The following is a 22,795-nucleotide window of genomic DNA, read 5'->3' as shown; positions in this document are numbered from 1 at the left end:
AGATCTTTTGCTGCAGATTTGCCTGATGCAATATGTCATTTGATTTCTTGACTGCTGCTTCCATGGGCGCTGATTGTGAATGCAAGTAAAATGAAGTCCTTGACAATTTCAATCTTGTCTTCATTTAATATGTTGCTTATTGGTCTACTTGTGAGGATTTTTGTTCTCTTTATGTTGAGGTATAATCCATATTGAAGTCTAAAGTCACAGAACTTGATCAGTAAGTACTTCAAGTTTTCTTCACTTTCAACAAGCAAGGTTGTATCATCTGCCTATCGTAGGTTGTTAATGAGTCTTCCTCTGATCCTGATGCTGGATTCTTCTTCCTATAGTCCAGCTTCTTGGATTATTTGCTTAGCATACAAACTGAATAGGTATGATGAAAGGATACAACCTTGATACACACCTTTCCTTATTTTAAACCATGCAGTATGCCTCGGTCTGTTCAAATGACTGCCTGTTGGTCTATGTACAGATTCTCATAAACACAATTAAGTATTCTGGAATTCCTGTTCTTCATGTTACCTATCATTTGTAGCTGAATACCTTTGCATAGTCAATAAAACATAGGTAAACATAGTTCTGGTATTCTTTGCTGTCAGCTAAGATCCATCAACAGTGTTATCCCCTCATTCCATGTCCTCTTCTGAATCTAGCTTGAATTTCTGTCAGTTCTCTGTCAGTATACTGCTGCAACCGTTATTGGATTATCTTCAGCAAAATTTTACTTATGTGTGATATTAATGATGTTGTTTGATAATATCCACATTCTGTTGGATCACCTTTCTTTGGAATGGGCACAAATTTGGATCTAATCCAGTAGGCTAGCCAGACAGCTGTCTTTCAAATTCCTTCTCATAAATGAGTGAGTGCTTCTAGTGTGGCACCTGTTTGTTGAAACATCTCAGTGGGTATCCCATCAATTCCTGGAGCCTTGTTTTTCACCAGTGCCTTCAGCGCAGCCTGTACTTTTTCCTTCGATACTGTTGGTTCTTGACCACATGCTACTTCCTGGAACGACTGAATGTTAATCAATTCTTTTTGGTATAGTGACTCTGTGTACTATTTTCCATCTTCTTTTGATGCTTCCTGCATCATTCAATATTTTGCCTGTAGAATCTTTTTCAGTGTTATAATTTGAGGCTTGAATTTTTTCTTCAAGTTTCAGCTTGAGAACTGCTGAGTATTTTCTTCCCTTTTGATTTCTAACTCCAAGCGTTTACAAATTTCATTATAATACGTTAGTTTGTCTTCCTGAGCTGCCCTTTGAAATATTCTGTTTGGTTCTTTTACTTTATCATTTCTTCCATTCGCTTTAGGTACTTTATTTTCAAGAGCAAGTTTCAGAGTCTCTTCTGACATCCATTTTTTTTTTTCTTCCTTTCCTGCCTTTTTAATGACCTTTTGCTTTCTTCATGTACGATATCCTTGATGTCATTCCACAACTCGACAGGTCTTCAGTCACTGATGTTCAACACGTCAGATCTATTCTTCAGATGGGCTCTAAATTCAGGTGGGATCTACTTAAGGTTGTATTTTGGCTCTCATGGACTTGTTTTAATTTCTTCAGCCTCAACTTCAGCTTGCATAGGAGCAATTGATGGTCTGTTCTTCAGTTGGCCCCTGGCCTTGTTCTGACTGATGATATTGAGCTTCTCCATCATCTTTTTCCACAGATGTAATCTATTTTATTCCTCTGTATTCGATTTGGCAAGGTCAACATGTATTTTATGTGGTTGAAAAAAAAGATATTTACAATGAATAGTTGGTCTTACAAAATTCTGTCATGGGATGTCTGGTGCCATTTCTATCCCCAAGTCCATATTTTTCAACTACTGATGCTTCTTCTTTGTTTCCAGCTTTCTCATTCCAATTACCAGTAATTATCAATACATCTTGATTGCATATTTGGTCAATTTCAGACTGTGGAAGTTGGTAAAAATCTTCAATTTTTCAACTTTGGCTTTAATGGTTGGTACACAAATTTGAATAATAATCATGTTAACTGGTTTTCCTTGTAGGCATGTGGATAGTATCCTATCACTGACAGTGCTGTACTTCAGGCTAAATCTCAAAATGTTCTTTTTGATGATGAATGCAATGCCATTCCTCTTCAATTTGTCATTCTCTACATAGTAGACCATATGACTGTCCAATTCAAAATGGCCCATACCAATCCATTAATCCCTAGGCTCACTAATGCTTAGGATATCCAATCTTTATGCATTCCATTTCATTTTTGACAAGTTCCAGTTTTCCCAGATTCATACTTCATACATTCCATGCTAATGGATGTTTGCAGCTGTTTCTTCTCATTTTGAGTCATGCAATATCAGCAAATGAAGGTTCTGAAATTTCACTCCATCTATGCATGGTCAACTGTAGTTGGAGGTGGCAGCTCTTGCCCAGTTGTACTTTGAGTGTGTTCCAATCTGAGAGGCTCATCTTCTAGCACTGTATCAGACAATGTTTCTTGCTATTCAGAAAGTTTTCAGTGGCCAATTCTTCAGAAGTGGCCCTGGCCATGTTCTTTTTTCCAGTCTGTTTCAGTTGGAAAGCTCCCCTGAAACCTGCTGGTAACTGAAATACTGGGGGCATAGCTTCCAGTATCATCAGAGCAGTATGCAAGCCACCACAGTGGGACAAACTGACTGACGAGTGACAGCATCGTTTTATATTCACTTATTAATGCATTGTTGTTGTTGTTGTGTGCCGTCGAGTTGGCTCCAACTCATAGCGACCCCTCCTTGGGCTTCCGAGGTGGTATCACTACGGAAGTAGGATTGCCCAACCTTCCTTCCGAGGATTGGCTGGTGTGTTTGAACCGCCAGCCTTCTGGTTAGCAGTCAAGTGCCTTAGGCACTATGCTACCACAGCTTCTATTAATGCATTAGAGTCACTAAAATAAAAAGCTGGCTCAAAATCAAGCATCATTGAAATGGTCTTTAACTTTGCAATTCCAGCTTTTCCATTAAAAATATCTAAAACAGAATTTGATTGACTCTAAAAATCATGTTTCTGAAGAGCTAAGCACACTCCATAGTGAGCTGGACAAGAGGAAATGAGCCTTCTCAGGGCCAAAGGTTACATACAGTCCTGTACAGAAATGGAGAGGAGACTCGTCCCTAACCAAGGTCTCCATTGGCCCTCGGTTTCTTAGGTTTCTCTGACACCATTTGCCTTCAGCACAGCATCAAGGGAGTTTGGGCAACCAAAGGCACTGACTTATGTTCTTTTTTAACTAATTTTTTTTTCCTGCTACAATACCATTTTAACATATTAGATATATCCTCCACTCTCATTTCAGCAAAAACAAAAACAGAAAACAACAGAGATATAATAGATCTACAGTTGTCCAAAATTTATATAATCCCTTTAGCCTTGGTTGCAATATAATTTTATACTTTCTAAGTTGAATAATGTGTTCTCACTATTCTTAATGGCAAGGTAAAGTATGGGAAAAAATATTTACAGACACCTAAACAAATCCCACCCCCCCAAAGGTAAAAGAAAATACTGTTAAAGTACCAGAAACATTTTAGAAAAGTAATCCATAATCTCCATTAATCCATGCTTCAACTTTGAGAAGATATAGCGCCAAAACTTTAAGTATTCAGGGGAAGAAACAAATGTATATTTCCAGAACTAAGAAGCTTATGAAGAGATGAACTTTACTCATTTCAAAAAAGAAACTATTACCTGTGCAGAGTACCCGTTGAAGAAGGAGTACCAGAAGTGAACCAAAGTAAATGCAAAGTTTTTATAAAAGAAGTATCGTAGGAACTTGCACATCCGTATGTAAGACCACCGACCATGCACCAGTAACAATCTCTGCAGGTATCTGAACTGAGCGAAGGAAAAGTCACTCGACATGACAGCCTGCATGCCTTCTTGTCCACTTATTCCAACACCAATGTGGGCAGCTATTGGGCAGAGGGAGAAGATACTGTGAATCGTAAGCCTATCTTTAAGGCAAGACATTGAGATGGTAACAGTGTTTCAATAGCAACTCAAAAACAAAGACAGGTATTCATGGAACAGGAAATAGAAAAGTTCTTGCTCACCATCCCAGACCTCCAGCTTCTGACCTCAACTCAAAGTCAGAGGTACAGTTTGCTCAACAGAAGCTCAGCAGGAACTCCCTAGATACTTGTGAAAGGATCTCGTGTAGCTGGTGAATTCCATTTGGATTATCTGCTCAGCCCATAAGCCATCCCTCCCAACCACAGGGACCCATGTTTATACCATGTATGTCTGCCTGTCTGGCCACAGCTAAGTCAATCATGAGCAGATAGGTAATCTGAAGAAGACATTAGCAATTGGCTCTCTCAACCTCTATTCTCTGCCTTTGTTCTAACTTGAGAGGTTGAGAAGCAAATTTTAAACCCCACATTTCCTAGACTCCCCTGTAGGGAGGTTGCCTATGTGGATTAGTTCTACCACTTGGACACACTTTTCAGTGGTTTAGAATGGAAAGTGAATCAGAGCCCAACATCCCTCCCCCTAGCAATTTCTGCAGTAGAATTCATATCCATATCCCAGCCTGTTGACAGGCAAATGCAAAGTGTTCTTTTTTTTTTTAATGCATTTTATTGAAATATAATTTATGTACAGTGAAATACACAAAACTAAAGTGACATGGGTCAATTCTTTTTTTTTTTTTTTGCAATGTTCCCTCCCCTCTTCTCCCACCCCTGACAACCAGTAAAGTTTCCCTCCATATATAAACCTTTCCTTGACCCTCCACAACAACAAATTAGTTTCTTACAACTAATACTCTACTTGTCCTTCTGTGATTGACTTATTCCCCTCAGCATAATGTACTCCAAGTTCATCCATATTATGCGGTGTTTTGCAGACTCTACATTATTCTTTACTGCTGCATAGCATTCCATTATGTGTATGTACCGTAGTTTGGTCATCCACTCTTCCGCTGATGGGTACGTAGATTGTTTCCATCTTTTATGCAAAGTGTTCTTAACTGAGAGGTTCTCCAGAAGACCCTCAAATGTAGAAGCTCCTCTGGAGAATAATCCAGAGCTTAGAGACTCAGCTTAGACCTTTTTTCAATCTACTCAACCTTTTACAAGCACCCAATTCCCTGTATTAAATAACTACTTACTGAAAATACCTACAGTGGTCTGTTTCTTGACCTAAATCCTAAATGATAGAAAATTCAAATTGGGCAAATCTGTCTTTTTCTTACATCTTAAAATTAGGATTTTAGTAAATCTGTGTGTATGTGTGAGAGAGAGAGAGTGTGTGTGTGTGTGTGCAAGGCTAATATGTAAAGTTTTGAGACATGGTACAGATAAATTGATTTCTGAGGGATTGTCAGGCCTGAGAAATAAATTGTCTGCAGAGAGACAGACAGCCAGGCTGTCAGTCAGTCAGGCAAGCAGACAGACTCTGGGTTCCTAGTGCACTCCCAGCATTTTCTTGAGCCCCGGCCTCTTGGGTGCCGTTAGACAGCTATGAATCTTTATTGTAAATTCCTTCTGTCCTTTAGGTAGCTTCAGTTGTTCTCTGAAACTTATAATCAAAAGAGTTTTAACAAAACACTTTCAAAGACCTAGTCATGGTCCACCCATGACCTTAAGATTTTGAGGACAAAAGTTTTCTAGAATGAATTTAAAAAAGAAAGAAAAAAAAAAGTCATAGTCTGATTCAGTCTTCTAAAAAAATCATTAAATACTGTTTTCACATTAGTAGATTATAGGTTTCATGTAGGTCTTAAAAGCCACAAAACTTTAAAAAAAAAAAAAGACACAGATAAATTAGAAAAAAATATGTTAGTAAACACAACCTTAATAGGTGTGTTTTCACTCAGCCCCCGAGAAGTCTGCAAACTCAGCAGAGTTACTGACTAAAAGCAACTTCAAAAATGCTGTCCCAGTTGTAGAACACAAGGTCTGGCAAATTCCAGGCATAACATTAGTGACCTGACCAAACCTAAAAGTTTTCAATAACACATTGCAGTCCTGAAAAATAAGTTGTATTTCAGTCACTATTGATGGCCCCTTTCAAAACATACAAATGGTTCTTATTATCACTGTGGCTGCCAAACTGCTCTTTCCTCCCACACCACAGCCTTTTCTCCTGAATAAGCAACAGAAGGAAAGGTGGTGATGCTTCCCGGCTGTCGGGCTATGGAAGAGGAGCCCTTGCTTCAGGAGCTGGCATGCAGCCTAACCTTTCCACTGAGCAGACCAAGGGCAATATGGGAAATGAACACTGTCACAGCTCACTGGGTAATTAAAGGCAACTGAGCAGATGCTCTATGAAGCAACACAGCCTTTTTCTAAAATCTAAATATAGGCACCAAGATTTTCCAAATGTGGTTTCAAATGCCTCATTGCTAAGCCCCAGTTAACCAGTGCTGTTGAGTAGATGCTGGTTCTTGGTGGCCCATGTGGGTCAGAGCAGAACTGGGCTCTCTGAGGTTTTCAAGGGCTGATTTTTCAGAAACAGATCTCCAGGCCTTTCTTCCAAGGTGTCTCTGGGATGACTTGAACCATCAATCTTTCAGTTAGTCGCTGAACACTTAACACTCTGTGCCACCCAGGTGGCCTTTTATTATCAGGTACTCCACTGTAATCCCCAACGAACCAATCTCTTACTCTCTTACTAAAGCCCTGCTTTTATCTCATCTCTTTCCTGCCGCCTGTATGTTACCAGAGTCTCAGACCAAGAAAAGACCAGACCCACCCAGCCCATAGACATCCTTAGGCACAAGACAGGGAGAAGGGTCTCACAAGTAGCTCATGGGGTAAAGACATGGTGGTTGCAATTCCCTCTACTTTTGACCATCTTTGTGAAACTACATAATAAATGTTCCTGTTATTTCTCTCCTTTAGTGGTTCAGGTCTCACTGTCTGTCTGTGCAAGACTCCCTTTTGTTCATCTTACTTTTGATTTTATGCTAAACAGGAAACATGTTACCAAATGGTGGGATTATTTTGACATCTGAATTTCACTTTACTCCTTTATGAACAATTCTTTCTGTATATTGCTCTTGATTCAGTTGAAAGAAATTAAACCATTTATAAATTACAAAAAGGCACTAACAATACTTGAAGAAACCTACTAACTTCCAATGAGACCTCAAGGTGTGCTCAAGATGGATGGTCCATAAAAAACAAATAAGCAAAAGCCAACCAGTCGCTATTGAGTCAATTCTGGTTCATGGTAACTCTATGTGCTGCAGTGTAGAAGTATGCTCTATAGTTTTTCAATGCTGTGACCTTTAGGAGGCAAACTGACAGGATTTTCTTCCAAGGTGGCTCTGGGTTGGGTTTGAACCACCAACCTTTCAGTTAGTAGTCAAGTGTTTAACGGTTTGTCCCACAGGGACTCCTGGATGCTCCTTAATTATATATAACTATAATATTCACATATAAAGGCCCCTGGCATAGGCAGACCTTAATAAAATATTTAGAAAAACTGAAATTTTCTTTACAGTTAGCTGTGATGATTTCCTTGACCCCTCTTGCTTTTGATCAGTGAACTCTGAAGAAAAAGAATTTCAAGGCTAAAGTCAGATAATCATCAGATGGCAAAGCTAAGGCAACCCACTCCCAGCATCTAGAAGACTACATTCAAACTAAGTAAAAAGAATATCTAGTTAGGCCTTTGGGAGCTCTGGTAGCATAGTGGCTAAGACACTTGCCTGCTAACCAGACGGCTGGCGGTTCAAACCCACCAGCCACTCCTCGGAAGGAAGGTTGGGCAATCCTACTTCCGTAGTGATACTGCCTCGGAAACCCAAGGAGGGGTCGCTATGAGTCGGGGCCGACTCGACGGCACATAACAACAACAACAACAGTTAGGCCTTTTGGCACAGCTAGTTAAGTGTAAGGAGCTCTGGTTGCTTAGTACCTAAGGCACTTGACTGCTAACCAGAAGGCTGACGGTTCAAACCCACCAGCTATTCCTCGGAAGGAAGATGGGGAAATCTACTTCCACAGTGATACTGCCTTGGAAACCCAAGGAGGGCTTGCTATGAGTCGGGTCCAACTCGATAGCACATAACAACAACAACAGCAGTTAAGGGTAAGGAGCTCTGGTAGCGTAGTGCCTAAGGCACTTGACTGCTAACAGGGGCTTGCAGTTCAAACCCACCAGTCACTCTTCGGAAGGAAGGTTGAGCAGTCTACTTCTGTAGAGATACCACCTTGGAAACTCAAGAAGGGGTCACTATGAGTTGGATCTGACTCGATGGCAGTGCGTTTGTTTTTTGGTTTTAGTTAAGGGTATGTAATGGAAAACAAACCGAAGCTGGCTACAGCGGAAAAAACAGGCTTGATTTCAAACAAGAAATGCCATTCATATGGTAGGACAAGCATGTGCAAGGAACAGTAAAGGGGAGTCACTGACAGCGGAGACAGACATACACACAGATAACAAAGCAAGAGCCATACGTCATAGAGAGGACTCCTGCTGAGGAAGATAAAGTTGGAGTATCCTTAGTGCGTATCAAGGAAAAGGAGGAGAGTCTAAGAAAAGAAAGACAGACCCATGAGTCACAAAGTAGCAATATTCAATGCATTTAAGCTACCAGAACAACAACAATATATATATATATATATATATATATGGATATTCATAAAATATTTCATCTTAATAATATCACAGAGCTGGAAGAGACAACACAGATAATTTTCATTTTCAGATGAAAAAACTAAGACCTCAGAGGATAAGCCCAAGGTGACACAGCATTTTGGCAGTAGTAGGCCAAGTATTCAGGGCCACCTAGTTTGGGCATTTTCAGTACAAATCACTCTTTTCCAGCACAGAGAGAAAAAGGGAGCAGGACTCAGCTGCATAGACAAGAGGCCAGGGCTCGGTTCCGCACACTTGAATAACAGTGCAAGCGTGTTTCTGCATCCTTTCGTGTGTGGGAACCTCAGGTCCTCCTCCAACCAGCAAAACATCCCCTGGCAGTTTTCCAGGAAGATCAGGAGGGCGAGACCACGTTGTGCTTCAGTGCCAAACGTGCTCCTCTGAACTCACACCAGGTCACCCAACGGTAACGTTCCAACAGATTTACCAAAGGCAGGAAGACGGCTGAGAGGGAATATGTTCTCAAAGCCAATACCAGAGAGAGCACAGTTCAGCACTTAGTGCTCAGCTCAGCAGAATGCTGGGTTTTGTTTTTGGTTTTTGCAAAAATATATCAGGATTTTTAAGAAGCATGAGCAAATAGGAGGAGGACCAACAAGAGGGAGGGGAGAAACCAAAACAAAATGTATGTAAAAGAAGGAAAGAAATAAGGGTAAACCCACTTTTAGACCAGAATTTAGCCTAGTCTTCTACTCAGTACTCTCTGAGTACCAGTGTCATTCCTTACATTCCTGCTAGCTAGACTGTGAGTTTCCTGAGTGTGGGTCACAGGCTTAGTCATCATGGTTAACTCAGTTAAGAAATGCCATCTGAAAACACTTCCCTAAAACACATTCCTGCCATTTCTTCTCTTTAGCAATTCAGGTCTCACTGGCCATCTGTACGAGACTCACTTTTGATCATATTTACGTCATTGGCCCCATCTCCAATCGCCAGCGTGATGGCCTTCTTGTACCTCTTCACCAGGTCCACCACCATGGCCTTCTGCTTGGGCGTGACACGGCAGCAGATGACTGCGCTGCACTCGCAGGCCAGGTCCACAAAGTTCTTCTGCTGCTGCTCTTTCTTAGCCTCAAGTCTTCTTTTACTGTGAGTCCGCATCCGTCTTTCCTCTTCTGTCCTCGGGAACTTCAGTTTCAGAATCTTACTTCTCTTGCTCTTTTTCTCTAGAAGAATTTCATTCTGCAAGATCAAAGAAGGAAATGATAACCACCATTTTAATTTTTACACTAAATACTATTCCATTCCCCAAACTTTAATTATGGGAAGAATAATTCCTGGGTGTGTTGTAGCATCGATTATTTTATTCTGACTATAAAATATATTTACAATAAAAATGAAAATACAAACATGTGCAAAGAAGAAAATTAAAATTGCTTATTAATTGATAGGCAAGGGATAACCAGTGTTAATCAGTTTAGTACAATTCCTTTTGTTTATATATAATATTAAGTGTCAGACTTGGGAAGATATACTTTCACTTATAAGCTAAGAGATTTTTTGGTTGTCACTTAATATGTAATCCCATCCAAAACTGGTCCATAACAAACGGCTTTAGTTTGAGACAAACAAATGGATACACCAAAGATACATACCAGCCAAGAACCAGTGATGATTAAAGCACGGTTTCCGCCAGAAGGAAAGAAAGGTTCATGCACCGGGGGTGCGAATTTTGCATAGACTCCACCTCTGTTCCTCTGGTTTTCCATCCTTGTGTGGAGAAGAGAACTAGGAGAAACAAATGGAAGTGTTGAAAACACATGAACATAAACAGGTCCTTCACTGTGAGATATTTTGACATGCAGTCAATTCTCATTATTCAAGGTATTTATGTTCTATAAAGTCATTGTGAACACTGAATTAGCAGATACAGAACCATTGCTCCTACAGGAAACCACGGGGTTAGGTTCCTCCATGCCTCTAGTCACAGTTTTTCATCAACCAATCAATACATAACTTTATTTTATGTGTGTTTCTGCTTTAAGTAGGAGCCCTGGTGGCACAGTGGTAAAGCACTTGGCTGCTAACTAAAAGGCTGGTGGTTTGAACCCAGCAGCCACTCTGTGGGAGAAAGATGAGGCAGCCTAAATGGTTTTAGAAACCCTACAGGGCAGTTCTACTGTGTCCTATAGTGTTGCTAAGGAGCTCTGGTAGCATAGTGCCTATGGCACTTGACTGCTAACCAGAAGGCTGGAGGTTCAAACCCACCAGCCACTCCTCAGAAGGAAGATGGGGCAATCTACTTCCATAGTGATACTCCCTCGGAAACCCAAGGAGGGGTCACTATGAGTCAAATCTGACTCGATGGTACATAACAACAACAACATAGGGTTGCTAATGAGTTACAATCGACTCAAGGGCAGTGTGCATGGTTTTTGGTGGATTGATTGACTAACAATGAGCTCACGGGCAACAGTGCTAGAACGCATGCTTGAATTAAATGTATTTAAACATGTGTTTTCTCCGTAAGGCGTATCCCAGCCTTGTGTTAGGAACAGTAAGCAGCACTTTAGTACTCTGCTTGGGGGCCATATTAAACAGTGAAATCACCAACAAAAATGCAAAGGATGGCTGCAGTGAGGACATTTGCTAGCAATATGAGAACCAAAACAAGATGGCAGAGTGTCACCTTGTTTGACGTCAGCTGGGAACGTGCACGTTGGTGACAGAATTTTTCACCGCTCTCAGTGAATGACTGGGAGTGCATAGTGAGTACTGATTTTGGGGTTACAGATAAATTTTAGCAAGTAGGCAAATTCGCAAATACAGAATCTGTGAAAATAAAGATCAACTGTATAACCCTGGTTCCTCCACCATGGAGCACCATGTTTGTGGCACTTCATAATCTGCTCAGCACCCAAAGAAGGATGCAGTTGACAGTGTGCTCACAAGCAACAGAAGGAAAATGATCTTGATCCTGAATTCCAATACATTGGGGGTGAATCCTACCTCCCAAGTTTAGCAGAAAGGAGGTCCTTTCTAGTTTATGTGAACAAACTAACAAGAAGACCAAATGTAACACATCCACATGATAAAACATGAGTCATGGAATTTTAGGAGTGGAAAGGACCTTGTCCAATCTCCTCATGTTATAAATAAGGAAACCAAGCCCAAAAGCAGTGTTGTGAGTTGCTTGAAGCAAGTTGACGGGAAATTGGAATGAGGACTCAACTCTCTGAATTCTCAGCACCGAACTTTTCCCATCTCTCTCTTTCTCACACACACACAGACAGACATGATTTTTCCTTTCAAGAGCTGGTTTTTCAACCTTGGCATTGTTGACTTTTGGGGCTGGATAAGTCTTTGCTGTAGGGGCTGTCCCTCATGCATTGTAGGGTATTTAGCAACATCCCTGGGCTGTACCCACTAGATGCCAGTAGTACTCCCCTCTCCTGTTGTGGCAAGCAAAAATTTCTCCAGACATGGCTAAAATGTTCCCAAGAGGGCAAAATCACCCCTATTTGAGAACCACGGGAGCTCTGGTGGCATACTGCCTAAGGCATTTGACTGCTACCCAGAGGGCTGGTGGTTCAAACCCACCAGCCACTCCTCAGAAGGAAGGTTGGGCAATCTACTTCCATAGTGATACAGTATATATTCAAAATATTCTACAGGAACCATCTTTTTTCAGGAACTACTCAGAAAGATAATTCACTTCTCTATAAAGATAAACTTGGCTAGGAGCACTTGCATAAAATTTGCTACTTGCATAAATTTTTTGTTAGCACATGGCCCAATTTTCAACATTTTTGGCAGAAAGAACTTTTCTTAAGGCCCCACTGATAAGAAATAAAACATTATGATCATTAACCAAATTACTTGAAACCAAAGAAAAATATATTAAACATTTATTTGTCTGTTGCTACTTTCTAAAAGCTAAAAGCACAAAGAGGCATGATTTATGTACCCCTGTTCAAACAGAACTGATCTATTTAAATTCTCAGGTCACTTAGAAGACTGCTGACTTTGCTTGTGTAATTTAGCAGAATGCCCATACACTGGAGCAACTTACGAAAGCTTCATCACCACCACTAGAGAGAAGACTAATAAAGACCGTCAGTTCCCTCATCATCTTACAAGACCACACAAGTGCCAGTGTTAACAGCTCCATTTGGCCTTGTGCTTAGAGGAGGTCAGAAAGAGCTTGAGGAGTAAATGGATCTATCACCCCATCAACAAACACATCACAGTAACTGAGTGTAGCACATTCAAGCTTCCTAACAAGACACAGCTTCTGCTACATGTTTCCAGGTCAGCTGTGACTCTGGTTCAAGGGTGATGGTGTCAGCATTAGCTGAAGTTTGAAGTATTACGCTTGCCCCACCTGACAAATGGCCATAGAGTCGAGTCAGTCCCAGCTCATAGCAACCCCACACGTGTCAAGGTAGAACTGTGCTCCGTAGGGTTTTGAATGGCTAGTTTTTTGGAAATAGATGGTCAGGCCTTTCTTCCAAGGTACTTGGAGGGAGATGCAAACCTTTAACACTTCAGTTAGCCACTGAGCATGTTAACCGCTTGCTCAAAGACTCCCTGACCGATCTAGGCAGACCAAGAGCAACCTACAAGACATATATAACCCACCAAAACATTTCCTTCCAGGCAGGTTCTTATTTTTGTTTCTTTTCCTTTTCTTTTGAGGATCCTGGGTGATAGAAGCAGTTTGTGACTGTTGGTACCCTAAAGGTTGGTGGTTCAAACCCACCCAGCAGTACTGTAGAAGAAAAGGCCTAGTGATCTGGTTCGATGACAGTTACAGCCAAGAAAACCCTAGGGGCAGTCCCACTCTGTGACACCTAGGGTTGCCCTGGTCAGGATCGATTTAATGGCAAAGGGTTATTTTTCTTTCAAAATTCCTCAAGAAGGCAATACATGAATATAATTCATATGAACTTGCTAGTGATGTTGCAGGCCCACTTCCTTAATTAGCAGATGGGTATCAAGATCTTCTAAGGAATGGAGACAAGTGGTTCCCGAAAGGGCAGTTGAAGGCCCCATATTTTCCTAAAACACAGATCTGCTCAAAATAAGAACAAACTATCGTAACGTGACACCAGCTATTCTCTTCATTTAAATGTGAGGGAAACCCATGGGTACATTCTTGCTCCCTTTTCCACATATCTGCTGCATTTACCAACAGTGACTCTCATCTATGAGAATGAGAATGTGACGTGCTCTAACAGCACGGGCCCTTGACTTACTTTATATCTTCCCCATAGCAGATAGTGGTGTCTTCAGTCAGAAGTTCACAAGCAAATCCTATATTTTCAGCAGTTTCTACAACAGAATAAAATTAAGTCAAAGGTCATTCCTACTACTCAAGTGAGTAACTGACTTTCTCTAGGAATAACAGGTTTTATTTTTTTTAATTAATGAGCATAACCAGATTCAAACAAGTATGTTGTTCTTCCTATAGTAATGTACAGAAATCACATTTAAATAAAAAACTCCATAAAAACCCTTTCTGTAATAAAATAAATGAAATTTAAAGTCTGGGAAGAGATACTACAATAATAAAATGTGCTAGATTATCAAATAAGGAGCACTGGTGGCACAGTGTTTAAGTGCTCAGCTACTAACCAGAAGGTCAGTGATCTGAACCCACCATTGGCTCCACAGCAAAAAGATGTGGCAGTCTGCTTCTGTAAAAATGGCAGCTTTGGAAACCCTACAGGGCCGCTGTGCTCTGTCCTCCTATGGGGCTGCTATGAGTCAGAGTCGACTCGATAGTGATGTTTTTTTTAAAATCAAATACATATACTCATTATTTAATAAATCTTCATTAAGGTATTAAATACACTCAGCAGTTTAATCCCTGTTATGTTAAATAAAGAAATAATTTATCTGAAGATTTTTTTTTTCCCGCCCTTTTTCTGTTACCATAAATTGACATTTGTGTAAAGCCAGAGCTAGGTTTCCCTTAGCTTATCAGAGTGTGTCATCCACGGAAAACACTGATACAAAAGAGAGCAAGAGAAATCAACTCGTTTCCCCTGAGCAGCTGTGGAGTAAGGTATCAACCTCCAACAACTACATATGGAACTTGAAAAATAAATTCTTTGGGTATCAGGTTTTGATTAAAATTTTCAAGCAATAAAATGGGAATTAAAAAAAAATGTATCTATAAATAACTCAGAGTTGATCAGCACTTAGTACTATCCCACTGTGTCCAACAAATAGCAAAGAGCTGTGGGATGGGGAGGACGACCAGCCACGTCTGGCTGGAGGGATAAGACTCATGCCAACCAGCGACACAACCAGGAGCTAAGTGACTAAGTGATAAGGCAGAAATTCTGCTGTCATGAAAGGTCAGGGGAGGATGCGTTCAGGATGGGCTGGAAGAACTGAGAAGGACTTTTCAGGGAAACTGCCTCCATCCGCAATGGATAGGGTGTGGACAGGATGGAAAGTCTGAGAAGGTCATCTTGGGCAAGGAACACAGCAGCTCGCTGGTGGTGTAGTGCCTAAAGCATTTGACTGCTGACCAGAAGACTGGCAGTTCAAACCACTAGCCACTCCTTGGAAGGAAGACTGGGCAATCTACTTCCGTAGTGATACAGCGTAGGAAACCCAAGGAGGGGTTGCTATGACAACTCCAGGGCAGTGAGTTTGGTTTTAGTTTTAAATTTCTGTGAATTAGCAGAGACATTTTCCATACAATCATTTACCCTTTTTGTCTCCAGTTAGCACCCAGATCTTAATGTCTGCTTTTGCCAGTTTTGAAATGGTTTCTGGAACTCCATCCTGAAGCTTGTCTTCAATGGCTGTAGCTCCCAACAGCTGGAATGGACATGAAAAAGAGGAATTAAATAAACCAGAAATTTCTTGCCATTGCAGTCTGCCAACCTGTAAACATGGCAGTTTACCAACCAATAAATATTCTCCTGGAGCCAAAGGCCAGCATTAACAGGGAAGGCTGTGGTGTTTCATCCTCACCACAGATCAAACAGCTAGAAACTGTTCTCTTAAAGTCTAAACTGCTTAATTTACCAAGGCAAAAAAGCAAGTACAAAATCAAGGACAATATACTGTCTTGTGCATATGCTGGTATACACAGACATAAGCCAGTGCCCCTTATTAACAGCCAGTACTACTACTACTTGTTGAATACTTCCCATAAATTTGAGCTCCACAAGCTCTAAGTATCACATTTTCGCAAATTTGACTTAGAAATGGTAAATTTTTCTCATTTCAAGGTTTTGCAAAATATAAATGTAAATCACTGCAACCATCCCCACAATGTCAGAAGTACATGCTGGCTGGGAACCATAAAAATCATCACGAATTTTAATGTAATGCAAATATAAAAACAACAGAATGGGATTAGGTTTTCTACTGTTTTCTGTGTTTTGGTTTCTCCTAATGGCATAGAAGCAGCAGTTAAGGAATCAAATGACATACTGCATTGGGCAAATCTACTGCAAAAGATCTCTTTAAAGTGTTAAAAAGCAAAGATATCACTTTGAGGACTAAAGTACACCTAACTCAAGCCGTGGTTTCCTCAGTTGTCTCATATGCATGCAGAAGTTCGACAATGATAAAGGAAGATGGAAGAATTGATGCCTTGAAATCAGGGTGTTGGTAAGCAATACTGAATACACCATGCACTGCCAGAAGAAGAAACAGATCTGTCTTGGAGGATGCTCCTTAGAAGTGAGGACAACAAGACTCTGTCTTGCTTACTTTGGATGTGTTATAAAGAGAGACCAATCCCTACAGAAGGAAATCATGGTCGGTAAAGTGGAGGGTCAGTCCAAAAGTGGAAGACTCTCCCAAGATGATGGAATGACATAGAGGCTGCAACAGTGAGCTCAGACACACCTCCTCCTGTGAGGATGGTGCAGGATCAGGCAGTGTTTCCTTCTGTTGCACACAGGGCCACTATGAGTCACAATCAACTGGATGGCATCGAGCAACAGCTGACAACATAATGGCAATACTTCTATTTTGATTACTGAAGAAATGAAATTCAAATGACCTAGTTCCACTGTACCAATTTCCAACACTGAAGTTAGAATTATTTTTCAAATATGAGATAAAAACTATAGTAATAAAGTTTCCAGGACTGTTTAGAATGTCAAGGGCAAAGGTATTAAGGCTGTGACTCACAATTAAGTCTTTTTCAATCTCTTCATACACTTTGTCTAGCGCTTCCTCCCGGTTGGTTGAGGCCAAGCTGGCAGCCATAAACTTTTTATTCCATTCTGCAAATTCTTTCTCTTCAATTTCCTTATAGCAGAGGCACAGGGTCCTGAGAGTCTCACTTGCAAAGATCTGTTTGTTTGAAGGACAATCCACCCACCCGCAGAATAGTTAATTTTAGGTAATTCAAGATACATGTGAAAACTTATTTTGAATTAATACTCAAGGAAATTAAAAATAGACCATGAAATATGATAAATGCTGTACAAATACATTTTTCAGAGGAGATTAAATAAAAGACTTTGTTTTCCCAGGTATCCTTAGGTTACTATCTCCTAATTTGTTAAAGGGAGAAAGTGTATCTTTCTTTTAAATCAAGTTACTAGGGTGAAGAAAAGCTTTTCCTGTTAATGACTAAGAGAATAGTACATGAATGGAGTTACCTTGGGTGTAAAGTGTTGTAAACACAAACCTGAAAACTTTATAAATTTGTTCCTACAAACTGTGTTTAGCTATGAACTTTCAACCAAGCATTCATTCCTCAAATCAGCTCTCAAACACATGAACCATTAGTAAAACTGAAATAAAACATTTCTTGTGGTGAACAGATTTAAATCATTTTAAATAGCTTAAATGTGAGCCTATAAAAATGTTTTATTATTTCATAGTCACATTTTATCTGTTTAAGAAGTACTTCCTACTGGGAACTGTGCAAGATGCTTTTTTGCAACACCCCTCCATGGTGAAATTATCTCTCCACTCTTACACGTCAGGAATTAATGATTCATATGATATACCAACCATTTCTTCCAAGGACACAAAAGTATTAAAGAGGCAGACATGGGACTCCAGCTCTGACTGATCTCTACTACATCTCCTTGCCATAATTGTACAGAATCAAAACAATGAGAAGATTGGTAAGCAATTCCAAAAATGAAAGTTCCAGAAATATTCTGAGTCACTGCAACATCACTAGATTTAAGTATATAGCCTTGTTAGGTAACTAGTTACAGTAGTGAAAACCAAACTGATCTACTAACAAAGTGTAGCCTTCAATAATCCAACACATTGCTTTGTCATGACAGGTCATATTTGAATGTGTTAATTCTTTCACCATGCTATGCTATACTATACTATACTATGCTATACTACACTACACTACACTATACTATATTATATTGAGTAGGGGGATACAGATATCAAGATGACAGCTTGGTAGGGTATGGAGCTCACTCAAGATGACTGGAAGAGAGGCACAAGTCCCGGAGTCAGTCCTCCCAACCCTGAAGACCTGGGAAAAGGCACCATGGCCATTGCCCAGGAAGTCCAAGTAAGGCAGCACTGGAACCTAACCTGCCACATTTCCACGTTGGTACTCCTCTCACTCATATACACCCAGGCAAGGGAGGAGCCAGCACTTAACATACAGCTTTCACTCAAGGTTAAGCAACAATACTAGAAAGTTGACAATCTTTGGCATGAAGAGTGAGTGTGACACTTACATCCAGGGCATCCTGTGTCTCCTGTTTTGTAGGATTCATCTGATGTAACCTTTCATAAATGACGGTATCTGCACCTTTACAGTAAAGCCTGATATTGCCTTCTGGGGTTCTTACTGGAAGGAAAAGCAAATAAACCAGAGTTTGATTTCTTAATCAAAACCCACATGTATAAAGATAATTTGATTCTTACTGTGTTAATGATTCACCTATTAGTTTAAAATCATCAGTGCCCCTAGAACAGGGCTGTCTTCGACAGAGTTGGCAAACTGCTTCCACAGAGAATGTAATAGCGAAATCAGTATGAATAGAGTCCTTCAGAGTTGGCTCAGTTTTCCCTATCTGTCTTTATTCTTTTGACAAATGTTTACTGACTTCCTACTACGTTTTATGTTCTATACTAGCGACTTTCTTCCATAATCATTGTCCATGCCCACCAATAGGAATCTTTCTGATCTATAAACTCACAAGACTTATTGTTAGGTATTGCCAAATCTATTTTCAACACATAGTGACCTCATGTGACAGAGTAGACCTGCCCCATGGGATTTTCTAGATTGTAATCTTTATGGAATGAGATCACCAGATATTTTTCCCATGGAGCAGCTGGGTCGATGTGAACCACCAGCATTTAGGTTAGCAGCTGAACTGCGTAACCATCGCACCACCGGGGCTCTACTGCCTTTAATATTCAGATGATGGAGTAATTTTTTGTGATTATTTTCTTGTATTTTTTAAAAATTTCTGTAATACTTTAATCATAGTACATGTCTCATTGCTAACTAGATTTTACATTCTCTAAGACATGTCAGGCATGATTATCAGCCTAGGACAGTGCTGGGAAGGTTTAAAAAAAAAACAACAAAAAAAACCCCACTGCTATCGAGTCGATTCCAACTCAGTGACCTTACAAGACAGAGTACAACAGCCTCATAGGGTTTCCAAAGCTGTAACTCTTTATGGAAACAGACTGCCTCATCCTTCTCCCGCGGAGCAGCTGATGCATTCAATCACCGACCTTTTGCTTTAACCACAGTGCCACCAAAACAAGGGCCTTAGGCCTACAATATACTCTGAAGTGGTTCAGAAAACAATAACCTGTATATATAATGAAAATGCCAAAAGAAAAGCAGCAACATGTTAACAATGGGTGGACATGCAAGGGTATACAGGAGCTCTTTATTCTTGCAACTTTTCTCTAAGTTTGAAATTATTTCAAAACATGAAGTTAAAACAATTGACTATTAGGTCATGCTCATCATCTTCACTTGGTGGCCTGCTGAGCATGCCTGGACCGGAGGTTTGATTTTATTCCCAAGCACAGCCTCGCTCTTCCTAGAACCGCTCTCCTGCTGTGTCCTCACCTCTCTGATGGCACGGGCAGAGCAGCCCCACTCAGGGGGCTCGCACGTCACAGCAGAACGTGTCAAGGCTGCGAGTTGTGCAGCTGCTGCTTTCTGTGTGTGACATGTGCCATCTAGACACAGCAGCCGGCACCCACATTTGCTCTTATTGAAGAACGCCAACAGGATTTGCAAGATTCAGATGTCCTACAGCTGATGGGCATTGCTCAGAATGAAGGAAAAGACACCAGTTTCAGTAAGTCAGCTGAAACCGTCCAGGAGCCAGGTTGTTGGTTGGTCCACTGCCTACTCTGAGCTGCTGTTACTCCATAAAATGTGTGAAAGGCAATACCCAAATGAGTGATTCAAAGACATACCCTGAGGGTGACCTACCAATGATAGACATCCGTTTCCGGTCACTGTTGAAGTCTAAGATGGCAAGAACACTGTAGGTCCTTTCAGTCCCCATCTCACTGATGGTGATGGTGTTTTGCGTCCTTGCGAGGAAGGCAAAGCCAAAGTTCCTGGCGGCATTTACCAGAGCACCTTCATCAGGAGAGGCAGCCTGATAGTTGAGCTGACCTGACCACGGAAACAAGGAGAGAAAACCCAGAGAATTCACTACCACTGAGGATTAAGTGGGGTCAGAATGGATTGCAAAACTCAAAACAGCCACAAACCAACAAGTCATTGAATCTTAAGGATTATTCCAAAATTGAAACTTTTTGAACTTTAAAGTTTTATTCCAATTATAAACAATAATACAAACTAGAAGTTAAAACAAAATAGCCAAAAAGAGGAAAAAACCAAAACCAAAAACCCACCGCCACTGACTCGATTCCAACTCATAGTGACCCCCACTGGGTTTCCAAGGCAGTAAATCCTTATGAAAGTAGATTTACCCCATCTTCCTTCCTCAAAGTGGCTGGTAGCTTGGAACTGCCAGCTTTCTGGTTAGCAGTCAAATGCCTTAGGCAAAAGCTACCATAATCCCACTATCCAGAGAAAATATAACACTATTGATATTCTGTCTTAATTCCTTCTCATACTTTTTTGTAAATATCCATTTTAAGTACTTCTACTATGCTGAACAAACATGTCCATCCTGATTACTGTTAACATTCTATTTAGCATACTGTCATATCTTTAAAAACTCTTCATAACCTTTATTTTAAGGATGTAAATGTGTTAGCATATGGATGTACTATAATTGACTGGTGGCAAAGTGCCTAACGCATTTAACTGCTAACCAGAAGGCTGGTGGTTCAAACCTACCAGCCAGTCCTCAGAAGGCAGACTGGGCAATCTACTTCTGTAGAGATAACGCCTTGGAAACCCAAGGAGGGGTTGCTATGAGTTGGAACTGACTCGATGGCAGTGAGTTTGGTTTGGTTTTACTCTATTATGAAGGTCACTTAAGTTATTTCCAAAATGTCTTTTTGCCATGAGAATAACATTATAATAAACATTTTTGCATGTGTGTAAGAGTTTTTGTGATTCTGGGAATAGATTCCCAGTAGTGAAAACAGTTAACTAGAAAATATGGATCATTCTTAAGCCTCTTGATATTTATTATTAGTTTTGTTTTCTGAAAAAGTTGTACCAGTTTATCTTCCCTCTAATAGAGTATATTTATTTCACCATAAATACATTTTAAAAACATTATTTTTTCAATCAAATCAGTATTTTGGTGTTTAAAAGTCAAATAATGGAAGCTGCCTTCTATTTACAACTATACTTAATAGGAACAAACCCCACAGTGTTGAGCACAAGAAGTCAAGCCACAAAAAAGCCCATGCTGAGTTCCCATAAGATGGTGGAATAGGCAGAAATACTGCACAGACCCTGTTCAACAAAGAAAAGGGGAACCAATTAACACAGATACAGAAGATAATCCTGGACCCCTGAGCCTTGAAGGGAAGGATATGGAAGCGGACTAACCTCCAACTAGCAGAAGAATTTGCATGAAAACACCAAAGAAGGAGATGTACGGAGCTACAGGCTGGCAGCAGTCCTGATGGCACAGACAGCTTGGATATTGCTGAGTGGTGGGAGGACATAAGAATTAACCTAAAAAATCAGCCCTGCAAGCCAGGGACTGCACAGAGGACTGCTCTGCTGACTGGTGAATAAAAGGGGAAGCAGCGAAGAGGAAGGCAGGCTGAGCTGTGAATTTTTGCTTGTCCGGAGAGCTCAGCCATTTTGAATGTTTACAAGTGGCTTGACCATTTTGGATATGTAAAGCGACAGTGTTCTCCCAGATTCCAGAGACTTAAGAACAGGCTCCACTGGCCAAGGAACTGCAAGGACATTCTGGACACAGACGACTGGAAAGGTGCAACATTCCCCTTATTACTCTTATACCCCACACCCTCTTGGTGAAAGGAGGTGTGGCCATCACTTACTCTCACCCACTTTCTGGGCCAGCAGGAATTCCATCCCAGTCTGTGAGCTTTGACAGAGCCTGGGTGCCCTGCCCTACCCTGCACCGATTTTTTTTTTCCTGTTTTTTAGTTTGTTTTTGTCTGTTTTAAAACTACTATTATTTTTATTACATTTGTCCTTTTCACTATTATTCTTCATTCTTTCCCTGCCAGGTTCTAGTTATCATCTTTTTTTCTTTCCTCTGTTCCTGGTTGCAATTTTCTTTTCTTTCTTGTGATTAACCTTGTTCCTTGTTTTTCTTTTTGGATTTTTCCCATTTTTTTTCTTCATTATTCTCCTTCTCTACCTTTATTCTCTTATTGCCTTCTCCCCAGATATTGAGGTTGTTTCATCTTTTTCTTTTTTCAGTCACTGCTCCTGCATGATTACACAGTGTGTGTTATGTCCATTTGCTTTTACTTTTTTGATGGTTATTCAATTGTTATTTTTGTCTAACTGAGTGGAAGACAGAAAAAGTCCCCATACAACACAACTATACCCACACCTCCTGCAGCGTCATGTACTGAGTGAGAGCCACCACTTCCTTCTCCACCAACTGGCCAATGGGCCAATGATAAGGAACCACCAAGAAGAACCTGACTCATCCTTGGCTGCCCTTCACAAAGAGTTAACAGAGATCTAAATACAACAATGCCACAATGTCTTGAAGACAAAAGACCATCACAGTCCACACAAAGAAGCAAGATAAAGCAGGAGAACAAGGGAGCAGGATACAGACCCAGAACACATCCCTGATGAAGAAGCAGC

General features: G+C 40.5%; 1 protein-coding gene across 1 annotated transcript in view; it reads right to left on the bottom strand.

Moving 5' to 3' along the window:
• The window catches only part of ATP8B1 (ATPase phospholipid transporting 8B1), a 108,997-nt gene that overhangs the window by 7,915 nt on the left and 78,287 nt on the right, over window positions 1-22,795 (bottom strand). Inside the window, exons 9-16 of the mRNA XM_007935551.1 lie at window positions 19,997-20,185; window positions 18,264-18,376; window positions 16,729-16,893; window positions 15,288-15,399; window positions 13,821-13,896; window positions 10,218-10,350; window positions 9,516-9,804; window positions 3,700-3,923 (exon numbers count right to left, since the gene is read on the bottom strand). Of these exons, the coding sequence (XP_007933742.1) occupies window positions 3,700-3,923; window positions 9,516-9,804; window positions 10,218-10,350; window positions 13,821-13,896; window positions 15,288-15,399; window positions 16,729-16,893; window positions 18,264-18,376; window positions 19,997-20,185 (1,301 nt within the window). The remainder of the gene's footprint in view (window positions 1-3,699; window positions 3,924-9,515; window positions 9,805-10,217; window positions 10,351-13,820; window positions 13,897-15,287; window positions 15,400-16,728; window positions 16,894-18,263; window positions 18,377-19,996; window positions 20,186-22,795) is intronic.

This window comes from Orycteropus afer, unplaced genomic scaffold (assembly GCF_000298275.1).
Source record: "Orycteropus afer afer isolate SDZICR_OR568_19922 unplaced genomic scaffold, OryAfe1.0 scaffold00029, whole genome shotgun sequence".
NCBI classification, from domain to species: Eukaryota; Metazoa; Chordata; class Mammalia; order Tubulidentata; family Orycteropodidae; genus Orycteropus; species Orycteropus afer.
This window is presented reverse-complemented; position numbering and strand designations above follow the sequence as displayed.